The 23,884-nt window shown below is 43.7% G+C and overlaps 1 protein-coding gene across 3 annotated transcripts in view; it reads right to left on the bottom strand.

The window, feature by feature from the left end:
• Positions 1 to 1,531: 1,531 nt before the first annotated feature.
• Positions 1,532 to 23,884, bottom strand: part of LOC308317816 (aromatic-L-amino-acid decarboxylase-like) — a 28,282-nt gene continuing 5,929 nt past the window's right edge. For 2 of the 3 annotated variants that reach the window (XM_080767099.1, XM_080767098.1), the window contains 12 exons: positions 18,087 to 18,200; positions 17,542 to 17,661; positions 13,010 to 13,144; positions 12,265 to 12,408; positions 10,943 to 11,009; positions 10,691 to 10,785; positions 9,102 to 9,169; positions 6,694 to 6,770; positions 4,753 to 4,772; positions 4,548 to 4,646; positions 2,355 to 2,456; positions 1,532 to 2,044 (listed from right to left, as the gene is read on the bottom strand). In XM_080767099.1, coding sequence (XP_080623225.1) covers positions 1,859 to 2,044; positions 2,355 to 2,456; positions 4,548 to 4,646; positions 4,753 to 4,772; positions 6,694 to 6,770; positions 9,102 to 9,169; positions 10,691 to 10,785; positions 10,943 to 11,009; positions 12,265 to 12,408; positions 13,010 to 13,144; positions 17,542 to 17,661; positions 18,087 to 18,200 — 1,227 coding nt within the window. In that variant the 3' untranslated portion in view covers positions 1,532 to 1,858. The remainder of the gene's footprint in view (positions 2,045 to 2,354; positions 2,457 to 4,547; positions 4,647 to 4,752; positions 4,773 to 6,693; positions 6,771 to 9,101; positions 9,170 to 10,690; positions 10,786 to 10,942; positions 11,010 to 12,264; positions 12,409 to 13,009; positions 13,145 to 17,541; positions 17,662 to 18,086; positions 18,201 to 23,884) is intronic. The other variant, XM_080767100.1, reaches the window with a different exon arrangement.

Raw genomic sequence — 23,884 nt, 5'->3', positions numbered from 1 at the left:
TCAATCCTCCCCGTCTTCAGTGCAACGGACCTGTGCACATGCATATCATACAACTGATATAAACTTTATATCAGTTGTATCATGATATGCATGTGCATAGAGAGATCAATAATTAATAGCCTTTATAATAAAGGCTATTAATTATTGATCTCTCTCGCGCACACACACACACACACACACGCGCGGTGCATACGACGCGCTGGGGACTCTAGACTTTAGTTCTTTGTCTATAGACTATATATATATATATATGCTCATTTATAAACCGTGTGTGTGTTTAGTCCACGGTCAGAGACAGCTACGGGGTTCAGTTGTTCACCTCGGTGGGAACCGGGAGGGGGTAATTACTGCAGGGGCACTGAGAGAGAACTGGCTCGCAAGTGAGCCCCGTGTCGGCTCCTCCACGGTGCTCAATATCTCACACACACACACACACACACACACACACACACACACACACGTGTTCTATCTATCTATAAATATAGGCTATCTACTATCTTTCAACTTTTGGTATGAGGTTCATCGATAGGCCTACGCAATAGACCAATTTAAATGATTCCCTCAAATAAATCTTATATGCGATTGGTTTATCGATTCAGAACGCAGCAAACCAATCACAAAACATGGGCAACATATTGCATAAATAGAGGGGGTACATACAACTGATATAAGGTATGATCAAGGCCCCACTCCTGTAGTACGTACATTACTAGCGCCACTGTACCACGGTGATAGTGCCTCGGGTGACCTGCGGCCAGACCCCGTCGTCGAGGAGAAACCTCGAGCGAAAGTGGACCGACTTCTGGACCCTGTGGCCCGGCCCGCGGAGGACCCCCTAAATTGAGACTGGGTGTCGAGGAGCGTACACCAGTGGTCAACTCCCTGTGCTCAGGGCGAGGTCCCGCGACAAGGGCAATTAATTTTAGTGCGAGGAAACGTCCAGCAAAACACACGAGGACCGGCACAGAAACGCGCTGAGAGCGGGCTGCTCCGCCTCCTCCCCTCTTCTCGGGGAAGGTTTTTGGGAAAACTCCGACACAACTATATTGTTTAGTTGTTTGTCTATCTATCTATATCTGCTAATTTATCAACCGTGTGTGTGTGTGCACTGTTTAGTCCACAAACAGTCCACAAGCGACGGATAGCGTTCTGGAGAGTTCAGTTCAGTAGTCCATCCATAGCTTCGATGAGAACCGGAGGGGGGGGTGAATGCACGATCTCTTGTCCCCAGAAACGTGACACTCGCGACGGAACACGGAACACAACCTGTTTTCACCGCTTCGACAACTTGTTTCTCATATAAACTTTAATTTCCATCACTAAATATGCTATGGTCTTGCCAAATATCCATTCATATTTCATATACAGCCCATATTTAAAAAGTTTATTTTTTAATGCGGACAATTGGGTCGGACAGCTTTTTCCAGAGCTTTTTGGTTTTGTAAAATGAGCTCAACTCCGCCTCCTCAAACCACGCTGTGCTCTGATTGGCTACACGCAGATTTTTAAAGCTCCAGCTTTTAAAAGCTGCTTTAAAGTTGAGGTTCGGTGAGAAAAAAAAAACGCAAAAACAAAAAAAAGCTATTCTTCCAGCTTTTAAACGCAGAAGCTGTTCTGCATAGAGATAACATGGGAAGCAGAAGCAGAAGCTAGCTTCTGCTTCTTCAATGTGAATGGGGCTTAAGAACTGCTATATTAAATATTAAGTGTCACGTTTTTTGGACATCTTTTATCTGTGACGTTAAAATTATATTCCCTTTCCTAACTTTGGTCCAAATGTACGGCTCAGAGCAGCTACTCCTTGGTCAGTGACATCAAGGCAACTCTTCCCCTGACCTTTGTGACAGGGCAGAAGTCCCTATAGAAGGTCAGAGGTCAGCGTTGTAATGTGCTGCCATGCCTCTTTGATATGGCGTGACTCTGTGGTGCGGGCACAGACGGCAAAGCGCAGGACAAAGCGGCCGGATAGCTGGCATGGTACCAGGTGGATCCGCTTGGCATGATTGATCTTCTTCAACAAAGCCTCCGTCAGTTCATTGGAGCCCTATAGAGGAGTGATGGCAGGATGAGACGGGAGGTAATAAGATAAAGGGATGTTGAAAGAATATTGTCTACACATACTGAACTGTAGTAATGGATGACAAAATGATTTGGGGAAATTGAACTGGCAGCTCAATTGAAATTGAATTGGCAGCATCTGTAATACTTTATGCAAACGAGCCCAGGGCGGGAGAAAATGCACAATACACAATACAATTAAAAACTTAAACTCACTATAGGGTAAAAAAATACTGTCTTATTTGTAAAAGTGAAAAGGCCTCTAAAAGTTATGAAAATGTGTTACGTGGTCTTACCTTCAGCCTGAAACAGACAAGTCCCATGACGACCTCTGCACAAATCTCAAACCTCTTGTCTGATCTCACTAAGCTTTCAAACTCTTTGGCCAGGCCCACTTGCTGTAAACAGAACAAAACAAGCTAAGCGTCAAGCCTGATTTATACTTTGTTGCAAGGTATAGACCATAAATTAGGCATGATTTATACTTACAATACAGTAGTTGTAAAATGAAATAGAATGTGTGATGCTTAAACGACAGAAAGGTAGGCTATAACAGAACCTACTGCCTTTAAGAAACCAGTGTAAATATATATATATATATATATATAATTTATAATTATAATTATGCAGAATAATCATGATAGAAAGTATACTTTAGTTTGTTAAATAGAAGTAAGAACGACTTTTGTATCATGGCATTTAAGTGAGAATTGATGTGATATCCAATGTAAACAATATCAGTATTAACAGATTTGAAGGTTGTATTTTCCTTTTATATTCACTAGATGGCAACATTGTGCTCTGATATGGTGTGACTCGTTCTACAAATTAGACAGAACTTCTGAAAATAGAATGTGTGTCTAATAACCATGAAATGATAATGGTCAAAAAGAGAACAGTTCAGAAAATGAATTTGTGGTCCTCTTGAATATTGTTTAATCATGAGATCAAAGTTTCCTATGGTAGAATTCATCCAATATTATCCCAGATTTCAGTGACATAATAGGATGCATGCTGAGTTTCTAACCATACACATCACTGCTTGAAATTACTGTACAGTTATCCACACTTTTCCTGGGCTGTGTGTGCTCCAGTTCCTGTCGATTTGATCCAATGAAAGCCAATGAAACTGGTCAGATGACCAATGATATCCAATGAAATCAACAGGAACTGGAGCACATACAGCCCAGGAAAAGTGTGGATACAAAGGAGACATGTTATTCAAGGTGTGCGCGCGCGCGCGCACGCGTGCGTGCGTGCGTGTGTGTGTGTGTGCACGCACATGTACGTAGTTAGACGTTATTACACACATATCCAATGCCAATTGTTTCCTAATGAAGCCAAACATTGGCCAACAACAACTGCTTTGCTTCCTCATTCCCAGCCAATTATTCATCACCACACAGGTTTTGTGAGCTATTATAATGAACTTACATTCATTTATTGTGTCCTTTTTCCTACTTTAATGTATGCTTCCTGGTTAATCATTTGGCAATTAGAATGCGTCAAAGATGACGTCTTGGTCATCAAATGCCTCATGTTACTACCTCCTTGACCTTGGCATGCTGCTGTCCAGACTGCTGGACCTAAAGGTCATATTCATATTTAAAGTACTAAAACAATGGTCATCAACCCACTGGTGGAAACTTAAAGAATACTGCGTTAGTTCCATTTATCCAAGGTTTGTTTATGAAATAAACATGATGAAAATGCACATGGGCCAGGGCCACCCAAGTGTTCACTTAACACGGCAGCCATTAGGTGGTCGGACGGGTGAACTGAAACAGTAAATTGATATATAATAATAACATTGTCATTCCCCATTTAGAAAATGGAAAGAGACATACAGTCTGAATGCAAGAGATGTCAAATCATGTTAGCAATCACCAGTAGCATCATAGTATATAAATATCCAAACAACCATGTCATGTGTATTTTTGTGATCTTTCGATCTATTTTGATAGATGGATGTAGACACGTGGTATGGCTGGAGGGCATGTGCACTGTCTGTATGTTGCTACGAACTGATGCTTAATTTAATTTAAAACAGAGCAGACACAGAACAGGCTTGTTTGATTGACATGAAGGGGGAGGAAGGAGCATATGTGCAGATGTGAGGCCCTGTAAGAAAGAGGCAAAGAGGAATGGAAGGTGAAGAAATGGAAGACACTGATGTCCCATATGATTGACAGATGATGTGTGTGAAGGGTGGGGTGGGGTTTGGGGGTAAGGAAAAGGGCAGGGTTCAGAAGAAAGAGTGGCATTTACACTAGAGAGACAATACAGAAAAGATAGGTTTGACAGGAGGAGCACAGCACACAGATTGTTTCCAAACTAACTAGTAACCAAAATGTCATCTTAAATCATATGTTGTGGACTAAACCGGAGGACACACCGCATGTTGCAATCGCTTATAACACAGCAATGGAATTACAGACACCTTTGGAAAAACATATGAGATAGAGTAAAGAGCTGAATTGGTATCCCACCTTTCGGATGTGATCCTGCAAGCCTGTGAGTCCATACATGCGGAAGACAAACCACATCTTTAACGAACGAAACCTTCTACCCAATGGAATCTGCCAATGCTGTATGAGAGGAGAGAAAAGGAGACGCAAAATCAGTCCCAACATAATTCTGCCATTTTTATGTACTGGAGTAAACTACAGTAAAATAAATCATCATTCCTCTTACCCTATAATCTGTGACCAGACCTGTGAGGAGAGAGATAAGGATTTAGTCACACATGAAAAGGTTACATAAATATTCATAAATTTCATATCCATCATTGATCAGTCAACAATTAAATCTGTCCATTTCAACAAATTGTTATGCTTTGGTGGTCCATTTTTCTGATATCTATATCTATCTATATCAGATTTTCAAACAGTTTAAATGTCTTGGAGGTGTCATGTGAATTGCCTTGAAATTAGCAGTTGAAACCTGAAATATTGTTTGCTTAGCCCAGGGGTCTGCAACAGGCTCTAGGGCAACAGGCTCTGTGCTCTAGAGCCGAAAGCGGCTAGTGGCTCCCTGTAGCATTCCAAAATAAATTGATAAATGTATAATTTAATAAATAATTTTTTTCACATTTTTATTTTTCATTCATGGTTTCTGTAGGAGGCCAAACGTGAATTTTGTAAAAATTGCGTCATAGTATGCGACACACTCGGCGCCGCGCCAGCCAGGTGTCTATTATAAACAAACCAGTGGGTGTACAGTGTGAGAGGCTGCTGCCTGCTACGCTACTACGGCTTCTACAGGGAGAAAAAGAAAGATAGCCGACGAAAACAGAGGATTTAACAGTTCGTGGACTTCAAACTCCACCACTGCTGCTAATTTTGTTGCAACCTGGGAGATAATAAAGCTTGGCAAGCTGCATTATAATGTGTAGCTCCAGCCATTTTCGACCAAATATAAATTCAAAATCTAGCTGGAGCTACACATTGGAGCTAATGTGTAGCTCCAGCTAGATTTTGAATTTATATTTGGTCGAAAATGGCTCTTTCAACATCTTGGGTTGCCGACCCCTGGCTTAGCCATTATGATTGATGTATTTTAGTCCTTGCTTGCTTTATATATTACTTGCCTGTTGTGTGTGTGTTTTATGGAACTCAGGTAGGGTTAGGTTTTATTTGGGCAGAATTTGAGAACATTAAAATATAAAGCTTTAATCGCAATATTCATTCTATTATATTGCTTCCACTGTATGCATTCCAACTGTGTATCTGTGGCAGGTCACCTGTATAATTATTCCCACCCACTTAGAAATCACTGTCATGCTTCAGTAGTTCTGTGGTTATAGCCGGTTTCTTTATTTTTGAGCGCCATGCTATTAGTTGCTAACCTCTAATTAGCCTGGACTGCTCAGATTGTCTAACGAGGGCCACTGTGACATGCAGAGTGCTTTTGTCTGTTTGTCAGGCTAATTATGGTGTGACTCTGTGATCTTAAGTGAACACATGATGCAATAAAATAAACATGCGTGTACAACTACAAACAGACAAACCGATGCTTGATATCAGTACAAGATGATTTATTGCTGTCACAATATTAATATAAGATCCACCACAATCTTTATTGTAGTTCAGACATCGTTGCAATTACCTCTGGACATAAAACCTACAGATTGTAGCTTAAAAACTAATTTAGCTCAAAACTTGACTCGTCAGTGGGCTTAATTTAAGGTGGGAGGATTGATTGACTAAGCTGATGTGATGTGCAGATCCACTGATTATCTGTCTCGACTCTCTCTGCCCCCCCCCCCCCCCCCCCTCCCTCTCTCCTCTCTCTCCAGATCCCCACACTTAACTTCATGTGTGTATTTAGGCTATTAGGTTATGTGTGTACAGTTGGATTAGGCTATATACTCTCACAGTACATATGCTCACAGTAACGCACGCATGCGCACTCACACACACTTCCTCAGATGATGGAGAGTTGCACTTGCAGCTGATTACACAAATATGAGCACTAAAACCATATAGAGTAGTTGTTAAATAATTTTCATATTATTGCTCTGAAAACCAATGAGCATTAATTTATAAGGCATCGCTCATCCATCTAGACCCATTTGATCTATTGTTCACAAATTACTAGTGATAAATGGTAATGTTTAAAATAATAACACTATACCTGACTCTTGGTTTTCATGTGTGAGGTAGAGGGGGTCGATCTTGAAGGCCCCAATGATGTCAGTTCTCCTCTTCACCCTGTGGACAAGAAAACAGAAATGTCTCACTCACAGAATATAAGAGAGGTCTAGAAAGGATGCCTCCCGAGCATCTCCCTAGGGAGGTCCTCGATGCACGTACCACTGGAAGAAGACCCTGGGCAGACCAAGGATGAGGGATTATCCGAGTCTCTCTTGTGTGACTGAACTTCTCACCTATGCCTATGCCAGCCACCCGTCTGAGAAAACTTATTTCGGCCACTTCCGGCCACTATCTGCAACCTAATTATTCCGGTTATTCAGGGAGCTTAAGTTCCAGTAGTTTCCTTTTTCTTTTTAAATGTCATAACTAAAAACATCATACACTCATGTGAACATTATTATAAACATCTAGGGGCTGCCCTAGTGTCACGGTTAGGTTGTGGGTTTGAAGTCGAACCCTCTCCAGCTGTAAAAACTTTGAATGAATCAACATCCATTCACTGACCATGAAATAAGGAAATGTGATCATTATGAGAGGGTCAAGAGGTTCAGTATCTTTAATCCACTTTAGTTTTAGGATTTGCATTTATGCGAGGCAAAGACCCAACACAAAACACTCAACTAAAACAATCAACAAGGAATGACACTGTACTGTACCATTAGAATGAGAAATAATACTCATGCCACAACAAAACCGACTTTATAATTTTTGCCACTACAGAATATTAGTCATTTATGTGTCAATTGAACCGATACTGTTTTTTTCTGGGATAGGAACTTAGTGTATATGTCTGTTTGTGTGCTGTTGATAGAAGGGGCAGATGGGAGGCGTATAGTTCTCTTTGTACTGTCTGAATGAGGTGTAGTTAGATGGAAGTCAGTTTGTTATGACTACAGTGCAGTGTTACAGTTTCTAGTATATGTTGTATAGAGGGTATGCGCGTGACATCATCATCAAACCCGGAAGTTATGCAGGAATGCCCACTGAGTGGCAAAAAACTATTTTCTGGCCTTGATAGCCCATACATTCAAACAGAAAAGTCCTATCTGATTGCATTAAACAATGTTCATTAAACTCAATTTGCCTGTCGATTTGCCATTCACTTTATGCATGCGCATACCCTCTATTTCGTATAATCTGATAGACATTAGGCAAGATATAGTACAGCATTAGATTGGAGGTGAATAAGCAAATTATCAATCTTAACAAGGACATTAAAAACATTAACTGGTACATTTAGGAACTTTTATCAGTATTGTGGTAGCGAAAGAAACAAACAAACAAAATGTATTTTCATTCATTCATTTATTTAGTAAAGAGAGTCCATGCATTATGCAGGCATGCATGTTAGTTTCTATTAGCTTGAACTCCCCATCAATGATGACACAGATTACAGACCATAGACTGTAAATATATCCATAAAAATATGGACAAAGCGTTCCCCGGGTCTAACATGAACGTAAAATGAAGCCTGTCAGACCTTGAATTGTACATCGCCATCTTTCTAGATCCGTTTGGGCCCAGCTGGCCCATTGGCTGGCCCAGACAACGAGGCGGGACTTACCCCCTTCTTCTTAGTTGGTTTTTATTTTGACTCGAGTGGGTGGGGAATCCCGATCATAGACTGTAACGGTAGCCACGCCCCTCAGAACGTACGCGACTTTATGGTCATTTCTTTTATAAATGGGACCATAATTTTCCAAAAAGAATATTATGACATTAGAAATGAGACTTTAAACTAGTGACTGGAAGCAGAAAGTATTCATGACCATGTTTATTAAGGTAATACAGTCTAGGTGAAGTTGGGCCCAAATACATGGACTTCTATGGGGCTATGGGTTTTTTTGGGCCCAATGACAGCGCCACAACAGGCCATTATATGAACTTTCAGGAAATACCGATTTCCTTATGGCTTCACAAAAAATCTGTCTGCCTGCCCCCCTGGTACAGACACATGAGCATTAGAGAGGGACAATTACTGTATATGAAGTTACAGGTTGAGAAGTGATTTTTTTAAGTAAACCACACATTCAGGTGGCTTAAGTATAACTTAAGGCATGTCAGAGGACTGCAAATCTGCAATTTTTATGAATAGTAAAACCATTTCCCAAGAGAGCAAAAACTCTATTCTGACATTACAGTAGATCCAGGTCCTGGTTTACATTTTCAGCTTTCTACATTACTTTCATGAAAACATGTCAAATCAGTGGTTTGTTTTCAGTAAACAAGCAGATACCAGGTTGAGCATACAGTGTCAGTGGGGTGAGTGGCCGTCTGGGAATGTCCCTGGCTTCCAGACACAGCACAAACTGTATGGTCCTACAAGAGTTCATTTCAAAAGAGAACCGGACATTTTCAAGCTTACTGTGTGATAGGTAGTCAACTTACCACATAGCGGAGCAGTCAAAGTTGACTAAAAGCCATTTATGGGGGTTGAAGTTGAAAGAGTCTGCAAACTTCAAAAACAAAACAAAGCAACCAATCTGTCATGACAATAAGAAAAGAACACAATATAATCTGATACCTTCATGATTCCACAAAAGTGTTTTGTTAAACTCTATAAAATGTTTTATAATAGGTTGGGTTGAGCCAGATAATTCAATTCTGCATTGTGAAGGTTGCAGGGAATTGTATTCATTCAAGGGTGCCTATTATTTACCACCTTAACTGTGTAATACTTACAGTACCTGCCACCTTAAGTGTGCAATGCATTATGGGTCAAATTCATTCATGCCAGTTATAGATAGTGCCTGGAGGCTGCAGTGCCATTGTGCGACTTTGAGAATATGACAATGTATGTGGTTATTTGTCACTCAGTGCTTGTACAGTACCATCATTCATCTGCATACCCATGCCGTGCCTGTACCCTACATGCGTTTACACCTTCCAGTAAAGCTGCCATAAACCCCCTTCACTCTCCTGTCAAACACTCCAATGTGTTCTGACCGATGCCTCGGGGGCGAATTAATCATAACTCCACAGAATCAATCCCACCTATGCAGTTGGTCCTTTCCAAAACCCTCTCCAACAAACCTTTTCCAGGAAAGGCTCATCAAAGATAGACAAATCTATGTTCTAATCTGTTTGTTCACTATCATTTTTCTAATATCCTTTTCACCATCTGCTTGCGCAAACGCAATAGAAAACAGCAGCAATGGGAGACAATACAAGACAGATTCCTGGCAGACAGTTGCCATGCTGACTGATTCAAAGGAGGCCTGTTGTCTGCCTTCCCATCACTCATATCCTAGCAACCAGGCCTCCAGCGATGTAGAAGAGCTGGCCAGCCCCCAATGCAAAAGTTGTTTTACGTTTACCGTTTGGAGACAATTGAGTTTATAGACCAACTGCATTGTTTTTTTTACATGATTGTATATAATGTTGTGTATAATGTGAATTTTATGAGAGAGAGAGAGAGAGAGAGAGAGAGAGGGAGAGAGAGAATGTCTCTCTCCCCCAATTTCTGTCCCCTACTCTCATCCTCTTTTGATCTATCTCTATTCCTCTCTCCTTTACACTCTACCTCCTTCAAACGTGGTTTGAACCTGTGTGTGTGTGTGTGTGTGTGTGTGTGTGTGTGTGTGTCTAATAAACAGTGACATTTCTTTGCTGAAGAAAAGCAGCACGGTTTTATCTAAAGGTCTCTGATGCTGCCTCAGGAAATTACTGTTCTTATCTCTGTTTCTCTGCACAGCGTTCAGCTACAGTATGAGGAGACAAAACCACCACAGCAACATCAAAAGCCACAGTGATAGTCCCACTGACACTTTGGGTTATTACTCACTTCACACTTCTTTAACAGAAAAAGGCAGTAGTCTAGTCATTTAGCACCAATATACCTATTTTTCTAAACACTCACTACAAAATGTTGACCATACCAAAGTCCACATACTGTATATTTAATATTTGACACTAATATTATGTACCATTACTGTATGTAGCCAACTTTCTCCAGAATGATTTTTGCATTTTCTCACCTCAACACCGTTCAGTAAATGTCTGAATTCAGGACAGATGAATGCACTCCCAGCGTATGCTGCATCAATATGCATCCAGATTGTCTCTGAATTACCTGGAATAGATAAAGGACAGCCCAGTTAAGGAACAATAGTAAAATGTTGCTAAGGACCTTCCTGGAGCACAAAAGCAGACATTGGTACAATATTTCATATTGTATCGTTACATGTTGTCATTCTGTCAATAGATAGCTTTCTGTAAATTCTACTCACATATGGGCCCAAGTTCAGTGATGCGATCAAAAGCACATGATGGAGTTGTGCCGAGAGTTGCACAGAACTGAAAGATAAAAACATAAATCAGTAAATCTATTACCACCCATGTAAATAAAAGGGATTTTGCTAACTTTTTCTTTCAAATGTTATCTTTTCTAGTCTACAGAAATGTTATGCTACAGTATGCCATGTAGTGTAGATAGCAAAAAACACTCATGGACCCATTCAGATAAACCCAGGGGATCCAGTTACGGTATACATGTATCCTGACCACTGTAAGCCTCCTTTACTATAATAGTGTTGTTATTGCAGGGATCGCTCAGCGATAGTGATCTGTGGGTCCAGGTGTGACAGGGACTATTGTCTCTAACCAGATACACTCATTAGGTTTGGCAGGAGCATGGGCTGCCTGCTACAAATAACAGCCTTTCACAAATCCTCAGGCTATAAATTATGCTCAGCTTCACCAGCCACCTGAGGGCAGAGTGTCATTGTGTTGAACAGAGACAGGTTTTGTATATTACCGTTTCCCAAACAGTGGGTCGACACCCATTTAAACATTTAAGAAGTATAGTGAAAATAGCAGCTATTTTTGCTAGTTTGGCTCCTAGGGAGGCAACCAAGGTTATTTGATATCAGGTACTGTATGTCCAGTGAACTATCCACTCGATAATACAATTCGATATCATGTAAATACAGGGTACAGGTTCTAATCTACTGTAAATGACGGCACTTTAGATAATGGTGAAATAGACTGGGGTTTTTTTTGGAAATAAATATTCGTACATTTAAAAACTGTGTACATTGGTGACTATAATCTACCTGATCTTGAGGCCTATAAAATCGGGGGAAAAACTAGTCAACTAGTACCAACAATGTTGACTAGTGGATTTACTAGTCGACTAGTTGAATAGTCGACTAGTTGCTTAAAGCCCTAGGCTACAGTAAGCAGACTGAATCACAACATTGGCTTACAGTAAAGAGACCAGGTGGTGAATCTGGTGACAGAAATATCATAAATGATAGGCCCTGAAATATTTGTTATGAATAACAGCATGGGGACAACACAAAGGGGGGCTATGCCAGAGTTAAAAATGATTAGGGCCAGGGACCCATCTAGGACAAACAGAATATGACATGTAGAACTATAGTTCATAGTTCATACCTTATCAAAATTAATTTCCATCAAGGGTACACACACATAATGTGCGTTTGTTAATGCCATATGTGTGCCTTTGTCCATACAGTACATACAGTACTGTATGTGTGCTTGCATATACATAGTTATGTAGGCTAAGTGTAAATATGTGTTTTCCTACATAAAACGGGGTGAGTCCTGCTGCCTTGTCCTCCTCCACCATCTTTTTTAACGCCTCTCCTTTGACAGTGCAGGTGTCATCTGTTGGGATTTTCTTCATGATAACACCAGCTATCAGACCAGCACGCTCCACTGATGAATGTGACTGGAGAGTAACAGATAAAGAAGTTGCAGCTGTATTGCATGTTTTCTTAAACATTATACTTTAGAGTTAGCCAGAGTAACAACTATGGAATAATTCATCGATTAAACCAAATGTAAACAGTAAATAGTTATGTTATATAGATTTGTTCAAAGTAGACCTATGTACAGATTGGCAAATAAATTATACATGTTATTTCAAGCCAGAGATAAACTGTAAAAGCTCAAACAAGATGATGCAATTCAAAAGCATATCTTTGTCAAATAGGAAAATGGAAGAAAGCGCATTGTTCTTCAACTGGGAGGAGATAAACTTACTGCTGTCCTTGTAAAGGTCTGCGTTTCCCTGAGGCAACTCCCAAAAGATGGTAGTCTTATATTAAACCTGATAAGGTCTACAGTAGCTAATGTCTGGCTGGCCCACTGTCAGTCTCCATTACCAGATTGCTCTTTCACTAGTTACCACCACCAGTTTACATTCTTGAAAGAATGCAAGTTCCACCATTCAACAGTGAATGCTTGTTTTTCCTAATCTAGATTGAAGTCAGGTGAATGACAATTTGCATTAATGTAGAGGTTTCTTTCCTATGTGCTTTAGCTCTTACTTGGTCAGAGGTATAGGCAACCAATTTGGAGATGATGTCACCCTCAGTGCGTTGTGGTTCAGAGGCCTGGATCCGTCGGACTGCTTTACAGCGAGCAGCTAGCAGAGCCACAAGGGTTGCTTCACTGGCCGTGCCCTGTGGAGAAGATGAGTTTGATTATGATTAAAAATGACAAAATGAAGTCATAGAATGGTCACATGCCAGTTTAAATGGTAATCAGGGCCACGCCACAGCTAATCGATCCATGGTACAAACTGTTAATAGGGTATATGCACAGACATTGTTGGAAGACCTTTTGACCCGGATCCACTGACAGCAATTATGGGAGTCACAGGGCCCGGGGTCAAACTGTCTACTTTCCAATATAACATGGTAAAATATGTGACTCTACTGGCTCGCAGACTGATACTGTTGAATTGGAAACAAGCACAGGTTCCAACTCACACTTCACTTATGAAAGATGTTATGCATTATTTACAATTGGAAAAGATTAAGTTTGAATTGAGAGGGAGTGAAGATACCGGTAGGTTCTACCAGACATGGCAACCCTTCATTGAATTTTGGCAACCCTTCATTGAATATTTTAATAAAGGTGCACGCTAACCCCTCCTACACAATAGATAGCACAATAGAAAATTGGAAAGAAAGAAAAGGAACTGAAAGAAAAGGAACTGAGTGTTTTTTCTATATTTTATTTTTTATCATTTAAAAAAGAATGTCTGTAACTTACTTAATTTACAACATGTTGGAAGTTTGAGAGCAAGAGTGTCTGTCCTGTTGTCTGTTTTGTTTGTCTGTTCACACTTGTCATTGTTTAACTGTTTTTTGTTTTTTCATGTTTATCACACTTATGTCTTTTTTATTATACTGTATGTGGAACATTTACATTGCCTGTTATTTTTTTCATTTTTATTTAACTGAATTACTTATTATCATTGTCTAATCTGAAATTGTCATACAAAAATGCCTAATAAAAACAGTATTAAAAAATAAATAATAATAAATAGGGTATATGCACAGCAGAAATTCGGAACTCCTACTTCCTTCAAAGGTGTTACAGGTGATATACTAATTAAGGCTGTGTTCAATTTACTCTACAGTGGTTCTCAACAAGGCCGGTTCTATAGGGGGGGCAGGGGTGGGCTGTGCCCACCCAAACGTGCGTCCTGCCCACCCAATCAAAAGTTATGGGGATCCTGATAATGAGAAAATGAGAAAATACGTTTCAGTGATTTATTTTTCAGCGACCTGGTCCAGAGAGGCGACCGGGGCGACAGTTGATAGTATATGCTGGTAGGCAAAATAGGCTTATGGCTTATTGGAAATCACAATGTTTCGGTTTGCTACCTTCAGTACTTCAGTGTACCAGGGACCTGCACAGATAGACACCAAGTACCTTCAGTACTTCAGTGTACCAGGGACCTGCACAGATAGACACCAAGTACCTTAAGTACTTCAGTGTACCAGGGACCTGCATAAGGCCCTCATTTATCAATTCAGTGTAAAATCTGCCCCAAATTCGAGTGTGGGTTTCATGTACACTGTACACCCACGTCGCTTGAGCTGCGCACTGCTGTGATAAGTCCTGTGGGTGAGTGATGCCTGCATAGATAGGCTATCATGTCGTCAAGGCAGTCATAATCAACGTTTATGCAGTGATTTGATCATTGATGAACGAATCATAAACATATGGATGAAGGCTTGCCGCTTGCATGTGTGCTGGTATGTGTTGGAGACACACGCCGCGGTGCCGTCCTCCCGACCCCCTGAAAATGATCTTGCTTTTATCTGAACTGTCAAAGCACTTATTTAAATGGTGAATGATTAAGCCCCAAGCCTATAGCCTGCTACAATTGCAAATAGGCAAGCTGTATGCTTGTCATTGTCACTTGGAAATAAACGCGTGCAGTCCATTTATGCCTTTAAATAATATCAGTGATTATATAGGCATCTGATGTCATGCGCTCCCAAATCATCTCACAAGTGCGCTCACATAACAAAGGCCAGTAAAGCACTGTTTGATTAAGCACAAACTAATATATTGTAAATGTTATATTGTTTTTAATTGCGCGATTTTAATTACTTGTAAAGTTGGAAATCTCTCTTTTTATGTATATACATACAGTTTTATATTAACATTTTAGGAGAAAAGATATGTTTAGATGCCTGTGACAGCATGTCAGAAGTTCAGATATGGATTAAAAGCTTCCAATATATGATTTATTAGGGGTTTAATGATATAGTAACTATCGAAATATCGATATGTAAACAGCAAATATCGAATCATATCGTTTGACTTTGTATCGTATCATTTTGCAATGTAAATCATCAATTACTAAGTAGCATTGTATTTAGCAATTGTAAGAAGAAAAAAGAAAAAGATGGGTTTAATTACTTTTCCATTCCATATAGCTACAATTGGTCTATCGAAAAATGTGTGTAGTATCTGTGTTCATGTCAAGGCGTGGGTTTGTCCATATGTGTTCAAATACAATGTCCATCTATACATTTGTCAGAGAATCATTGTGTTTACTTATTTATATCCATAATAAATCTTTCCCCCTAAAAAACCTGCACTATCCACAAGTTTTACACATATTTAATGTATTTGCTAAATAGTTACGTTATCGATTTCAAATAATTTAACTGCATCGTATCACCATAATGTATCGTATCGTCAACCATGTATCGTATTTATTATTTTAATTTTTATTATAATTTTTGTAACCCATTTTTTCACCCAGTGTCAATTATCTAATGTAATCCTGGGCGCTACACTTCCTCTGCCAACCTGTGGGGGGGGGGGCAGCAGACTGACCTCATGCTTCCGTCTATGCACGAGTAGTCCAAGCTGCTTCTTTTCACCTGACAGGGAGTTTCTCCAGCCGGACGTAGCGCGTGGAAGGAACACGTTATTCTATGACGAGTTCCGTTCCCCTCCATCAGGCGCCCCGGCTGGCCAGGGGGAGGTAGTTTTAGAGACCAGGATTATTACTGCATGTTTTTGTGAGGGTACCTACCCTAGGGGAGAACATGCAAACTCCACACAGAAAGGCTAACCCCGCCTCGGCACCCACAGCGTCCCCAGCGGGACTGTATCGCTGTTAAAATGTATCTTTACACCCCTATTATTTATGCCCCAAGATCTATAAAATAAATCTCACACACTATTAAGGCAGACGTCGGTTCCACGTGTGCACGCCACTGCAGTGTACTGGTAGATGCTCTATAATGACAGGCTGGCAAAGCACTGTCACAACCCTCATTTTATCCATTCTGTGTGGTAGATGCTCTATAATGACAGGCTGGCAAAGCACTGTCACAACCCTCATTTTATCCATTCTGTGTGGTAGATGCTCTATAATGACAGGCTGGCAAGGCACTGTCACAACCCTCATTTTATCCATTCTGTGTGGTAGATGCTCTATAATGACAGGCTGGCAAGGCACTGTCACAACCCTCATTTTATCCATTCTGTGTTAAGAGGAAGCCCATTTGTTGCCATAGTGAGATGCACTTAAAAAGAGCAGGAGCAAGACAAAAGCTGTAGATCACACACACTACACACACTACTCGCACACCCACACCCACACCCACACCCACACACACACACACACACACACACACACACACACACACACACACACACACACACACACACACACACACACACACACACACACACACACACACACACACACACACACACACACACACACACACACACACACACACACACACACACACACACACACACACACACACACACACACACACCCAACTCCATCCTCACATCAATACAAAGACAGAAGACACACAAACACAACTCGGGTGGCGACAATAGAGGCGCATGACATGATCTGTCATCAGTGTGCGCTCTCATGCTTTGCCACTCGCCGCCCTGCGCACACACGTACACGTACACACACACACACACACACACACACACACACACACACACACCAAATTCTCAGCTGCTATTCCGTTTGTGTCAATGGAAGGCTAAACTAATCGCTTTTTGCACCATGAAACGATCCCAGTCTGATTCTGTCTGTCAATGGATGACATATTGAAAAGCAATTTCCTGCCATTTCATCTAGCACTATGAACCAGGGAGAGAAAGGATAAATCAATAAAAGACTAATTGCTGCTGAATATAGGTTTGGCGTCAGTCAATTATGTTTCTGCAACACTTTTGTGTTGTAGGGAAGGCTCCTTTCATCTGGTCTGCATATTGTGCAGATAATGAAGGCAGTATGTCCACATGGGTGGTTGGATATCACCATCTTGAATACTAGCATGTGTTGATTCACAACTGAAATTTCTGCTTGGAAAATATCAACTAAAACATTTTAAAAAGCAAAAAACAAAAAACAAAACAAACAAACTAGCGAGCTGCATTTCTCCATTCGTGATATCTTGTACTGGAAAAGTGGTATTTTCTGTGTAATATTAATGCAGATACTGGATCTAACCCTAGTTTAGGTTTTGATGCCCTCAAGTTCTACAGTAATTTACACAGAGACACTGACCTGAATGACTCCTCCACCTTGTCCATGGGTTCCAGCAATGAAGGCCTCAGGTAGTTGGAGCATTTTCCCAAGCCAGTCCAACATCACAGTCTCCAGCTCTGTACAGGCTGGACTGGCAGCCTAAACATATTATGAACCAATAACATGACTTGAATGACCTCCCAGATTAACCACGTCTCTAGTACTGTATTTTGTTTCACATTCTACTTAAGATCTCTTCTCCAAAAACAGAGCTTGTAGATCTGCTATGTTTGGTGAATGTTTCCCCCAGTAGGAGGAATAGGAGTCATGTGACAATGAACGTCTTTTAATGGTGTGGTTCAGAAGGGGTTATAACCTTTGACTGTCACGTTAGTCTGGACTCGGAGCAAGGTGGAACTCCATATTTGGGTAAGACTTATGTAGGCTGTCCGGCCTGGCAGAGATCTGTGCATCGTAATGGACGTATCACATTTATTTGACTATGAACATTATAAATATTTTCACCTGCATCTTAACTTAAAATACAGAAATAAACAGAAGTAATACAATAAAAGTAATGTTACCCAGGAAAATCCAATGCAGCCAATGGCTCCACAAAGCATGTCAGCCAACATGGCAGGGTAAGAGGAGGCTGCTGGAAAGTAGGCATAGAAGTAAGGGCTGTGCCAGTGGGTGATCTAGAAGGACAATTATATACAATTGAAAATACAGTTAATGTCACATTAGCTTGGTTGGGGCGGCAGTAGCTGTGGTGGTTAGAGAGGACGCCTGGCTGGGACTCAAAGGTTCACCCCCCCCAGCCCAAAATGTGAGCAAGACACTTAAAAACGTAGGTGACTCAAAAACCTTTTTTGTTTCGGTGAACTACTCCTTTAACCCCTAACTTCTCCCCTTGTGCTGTATTAATGGTGCCCAGGCACTAAAATAAACTCAAATTTCACATGATGTGTGTGCAAATGTACATCGACAAACATCCAAAGAACAAAAAATAAATAAATAACTATAACAAAATTATTAATAGTATATCATAGGTGTAGCAAATAGCGCAACACCTTGAGCTGGGATAGAACCCGGAACGTTGTGCTCACCAGTCAAAATTCAAAATTCACAAGGCATTTTTAGACAATAATTGTTAGCTGATATAATCTGCCAGCTCAGCCAATCATAATCAATTAAGGACCATGACCATTTTTATAATAGGTGGTTTTCATACTTTCATACTGTATGATTGGTTTGCAAATCAGAAAGAACTACCGGTACACCATAACAAAAACACAATTAGTGAAATTTATACGATTTTATATTTATTTTCATTAATATATTTTTATATACAAGAACATTATTTTCATGTGATATTATTATTATAATTAATATTATGTTATTTTAAGTTTAATTCGCTTCAGTAATTCACTGTGGGAACACGCCTTCCAGGCGTGAGACAACAGAACAACTATAAACTCCCATATAAGATATTAGATGGGTTTATGCCGCGTTACGTCATCTCGCCGAGGCTCCGCCTGAAGGTATAGTGGCGCGGTGACGTATGCTGCTCATTCGCTATTTCTTCTGCATGAAGACAACAAGCACTTAAACTCACCGAGCCAAAACTTCTCTTCTACGGACAAGTTTTCTCTTCTATCTACAGCGACAGAAGCTCATAACTTCTACCGTCAGTCACTATTTTTACAAAAAAAATAGCAACAATAAAGTAAGTCTGTGGCCGCCGTAAGCCCGACCTTTTTATTTGCCTTCGAGCCGGTTTTTAGCCGGCTACTAGCCAGCTATTAGCCGACCCCGAGCGTTAGCTTGCTTTCCCCGCTCTTTGTTTAGCTAGCTTTCCCCGCTCGTTGCGTTAGCATCTTTTGATAAAAGCTTTTGTTTGGGCTCGAGGTATAAGCCCGTTTACGTTGCTTAGCCTACTAGCCCCTTCTGTGCTAGCTGGTTCACTCCACTGCTAGCTTTCAGCTTTTCTTTGCTACCGCAGCTCGAGGCATAATAGCCCGCTGTTTAATTTAATTAAACCAGCCGGGTGCTTCTCTTCTGGTCGTCGAGACTAAGACGCCCATGCAGATTTTGATTATAACCGTAGGGACTGGGACGACCGCATGGAAGACCCTTTAGATGTTCTTCCTCCCTACCAGGATCCTGACCAGTATCGTGTCGTCGACGAGGTCATGGCTGACAGCGACGACGAACGAAGCTACGGGTACGCGGACAATCGCGGGGACGAGGACATCGACCCCCCAGATGTCAACGCAGGTGAGGGGCTTCCAGATATTGAGGCTCCGGTTGACGGTGCCCAAGAAGATCGGGCCCCCCCTCCTGCCAATCCTGACACACTTCGTGATGATTCAGAGCTGCTGACCGTCTACAAGATTGCAGCTATCAGGTGCCAGCGCACCTGGCCAACTGAGCTCCAACCGGAGGTCCCTGATGACCTAGCCTGGCAGGGGCTGGAGGACCTGGGACCCAGACCCGTGCCTAAGGTCAGGCTGCCCTTCGCTAAGGGCTTTCAAGGCACCATCACCCACACATGGACAGCCCCCTTTCCAGAGACTGCTGTCCGCAGACCCACCTTCTCCCTGGAGACCGATGAACCAGAGTCAGCAGGTCTCGGCCCCCTTCCTTCGGTGGATAGGGCGCTGGCGGGCTACCTCCTAAACCCCCTGTCACCACAACCCGTGCCGGCGGACAAGGAGCCCACCTTCCCCACCAGGCACCCGTGGCAGAGGTAGATCCAACAACCGCGGGGCCTGGAGAGGCCGCGCCGGCCAGGAGGGCGGTCGTGCCTCATCCTCCAACAGGACCTCCTCTGCCAGCCGTGAGAGACAGAGGGCTCCCAGGAAGGAGGACACCCGCCGCCCCGCCTCCCCACGTCCACCTGCCCCTAGACAAGGAGCAGGCAGAGGACAGAAATCCAGGGGTGGCAAATAGCAGGCCAGGCCTGGCCTCGGGGGGAGGCAAGAAGTCCTCTTCCCACCCGCCCACGTTCCGGGACCAAGTCTGGAGGTAGTGGCCCAGGGCCTCACCCCACGACCACCCATGAGAGGGAAGGGAGACACAGACCGGACTGCGACGACCGTCCTTCCAACTGCACTAATTTCTCCCAATGTTGTTTCAATGCATACAATGCCTGTTTTTGTTCAAATAAAGAATGTAAAAAAACAAAAAAACAAACAACAACTCCGATCCCGGAAGGGCATGAGCCCACTTTCAGGAGCGTCCTGTGGACGCCCTCTGGAAGTGGGAGACCAGCATGGCAAAGTGAGGAGCATGGGAACCCTTCCCAGGCTCCTCACTGGACGCCGGGGTCATGCCGAAAATTTCTTCGACCCACCAGCGGGCGCCAGTGCACCACAGGTCTGTACGATGACGGCATTAGAGAACCCTCTGACGAGATGCACAGAGCAATGGAAACTACTCGGAGCATCTCCTTGGGTCCTACGAACCATCGCAAAGGGCTACAAGCTACAGTTTGCAAAAAGACCACCCACCTTCGAGAAAGTTATCTTCTCCAAAGCGGTGGGCCCGGCAGCAGAGACTCTTCGAACAGAGATCCGCACACTGATAGACAAGAGAGCTATCAGGGAAGTCCCCCCACACCAGAGCCTGAACGGTTTCTACTCCCGTTATTTTCTGGTCAAGAAAAAGGGCGGCGGGCTCCGGCCCATCCTGGACCTGAGAGCCCTCAACAGGTACCTCTCGAAGTTCTGCTTCAAGATGCTTACACCCACAACCTTAGTCCACCTGATACGTCAGGGGGACTGGTTCACGTCTATAGACCTGGAAGATGCATACTTCCACGTACCCATCTACCCACCGCACAGGAAGTTCCTGCGCTTCGGGTTCGAGGGGAAACGGTACGAGTACCTCGTTCTCCCCTTCGGAATGTCTCTAAGCCCCAGGGTCTTCGTGAAAGTTACACAAGCAGCCCTGGCTCCGCTGAGACAAGGTGGGCTCCGAGTAGCCAGCTACATAGACGACTGGCTACTCCTAGCAGACTCAGCAGAGGAGGCAGCAGCCCACACCAGACAGGTGGCGGCGCACATGTCATCCCTAGGCTTCACCATAAACCTCAAGAAGAGCTCTATGGTTCCAGCACAGACCATAGACTTCATAGGCATCAGCCTGAACTCAATCTCCTTCACAGCAAGGCTGTCACAGGACAGGGTCGACTCTCTCCTGCGATGCGTATCGCAGTTCCGGATAGGTCGCAAGATCCACTACGGACTGTGCATGAGGATGGCCGGACTGCTGGCTTCGGCCATCGCTTTAGTCCGTCTAGGCAGACTGCACATGAGACCCTTCCAGAGATGGATGGGATCTCTACACGTCCCCAGCAGCAACCGTTTCAGCAAGGTGAAGGTTTCAGCGGAAGGCGAGACCGCCTTGAACTGGTGGAGGGACGAGAACATCCTGACGGACGGAGTCCCCCTGGGGACAATCCTTTCCAGGAAAGTGGTCACCTCAGACGCCAGCCTCACGGGTTGGGGCGCCACCCACGAAGGCATGACGGCGAGAGGAGTGTGGGGTGCGGATCTACGGAGCGCACACATCAACTACCTGGAATTGATGGCGGTCTTCCTAGCTCTGCGACACTTCAAACCACATCTCCGCGGTTGCCACGTCCTGGTAAGGACGGACAACACAACGACCATGTGCTACATAAACAGGCAGGGAGGACTCAGGTCCCCACTGCTGCACTCACTAGCACACAGACTGATCTTGTGGTGCGATGCACACCTCCTCTCGATCAAAGCTTGCCACATCCCAGGACTCCTGAACACAGGAGCAGACCTGCTATCCAGGGGCCCGGTTCGCTACTCGGAATGGTCTCTACATTCCGAGGTGACCGCCCAGCTGTGGCAGAAGTTCGGGGTGCCCATGGTGGACCTGTTCGCCGCAGAGGACAACGCGAAGTGCAGACTGTACTTCTCGATCCAAGGGAACTGGACCCTGGGCTTGGATGCTCTGGCACACAGCTGGCCACGAGGCCTACTGTATGCCTTCCCCCCCCTGTCTCTGATTCGTCCCACTCTGGAGAGAGTGAGGACTCAGGGTCTGAGAGCGATCCTCATAGCCCCGGCTTGGGGCTCATGGAGGTCGGAACTGACTCCTCTCCTCTACGACACACCGTGGCAGCTCCCTCTACGAGCGGACATGATCACGCAGGCGGGGAACGAGATCTTCCATCCCCGACCGCACGAGCTAGACCTATGGGCCTGGCCCGTGAGAGGTTAAACCTGGACGCCAACGACCTGCCCCCCAATGTCATAGCGACAATTCAGGGGGCCAGGGCACAGTCTACCAGAGACAAGTACGACATTGCCTGGCGTGTTTTTCAACGCTGGTGCTCTAGGAGACCTGGTAACATAGTCCCTTACCAGGCCCCGCTAGCAGTCATCCTAACCTTCCTGCAGGGCTTCTTAGATGAGGGAAAATCCTTTGCATCGGTGAAACTCAACCTAGCAGCCATCACGGCATGCCACGTTGGTTTCAACGGGAAAACCGTGTGGAAACAGCCATTGGTACGTCAGTTCATGAAGGGAGCGTCCCGTATACACCAGGTCTCGAGACCCCTGGTGCCACCCTGGGATCTGACACTGGTTCTCGATGCCCTCACACAGGCACCCTTCGAACCGCTAGAAGCAGTGGGGCTCAAACACCTCACTTTGAAAACCGCGTTACTAATAGCTCTCACGAGTGCGAAACGGGTAAGTGACCTACATGCCCTCTCGATTAGTCCAGAGTGCATGCGGTTCAATGACGACAATTCCAGAGTGACCATAAGACCAAACCCGGCCTTTATACCCAAGAATGTCCTCGCTCCTTGTGCCCCAGTTGACCTAACAGCCTTCCATCCGCCCCCTTTCAACTCGGAAGGGGATAGAAGACTGAACAGCCTCTGTCCGGTTCGAGCCCTGAGGCTGTACATAGACAGGACGTCCCCCTCTAGGAGGGGGCACAGCCAACTGTTCGTGGCATGGAATCCCCGTACCATAGGAAGACCTATCACCAAGGTGCGTCTTTCTCAGTGGATAGTGGAGGCTATACGCATCGCTTACAATAGTAAGGGTATACAGCCTCCAGAAGTCCTTAGGGCACACTCCACTAGAGGGGTATCGACTTCCTGGGCCCTACTCAAGGGCGTGTCAATACAGGAAGTCTGTACGGCGGCAAGCTGGTCGTCTACCTCGACCTTTGCCAGGTACTACAACCTTGACATGGCTGCGCCTTCAATGGCGCACGCAGTCCTGGCGGCTGCCACCAGATGAGTCAAGTGGGTTGGACCCCCAGGGGACCAGACCCTCAGGCCTCACGGTAGGCTAGGACCCTCTGGTCCCCCTCCCCTGCCTATCTA

This window comes from Protomyctophum bolini (assembly GCF_963924005.1).
Source record: "Protomyctophum bolini genome assembly, chromosome: 7".
Classification (NCBI taxonomy): domain Eukaryota; kingdom Metazoa; phylum Chordata; class Actinopteri; order Myctophiformes; family Myctophidae; genus Protomyctophum; species Protomyctophum bolini.
The sequence above is the reverse complement of the archived record's forward strand: the minus strand, read 5'-3'. Positions and strand labels throughout refer to the sequence as shown.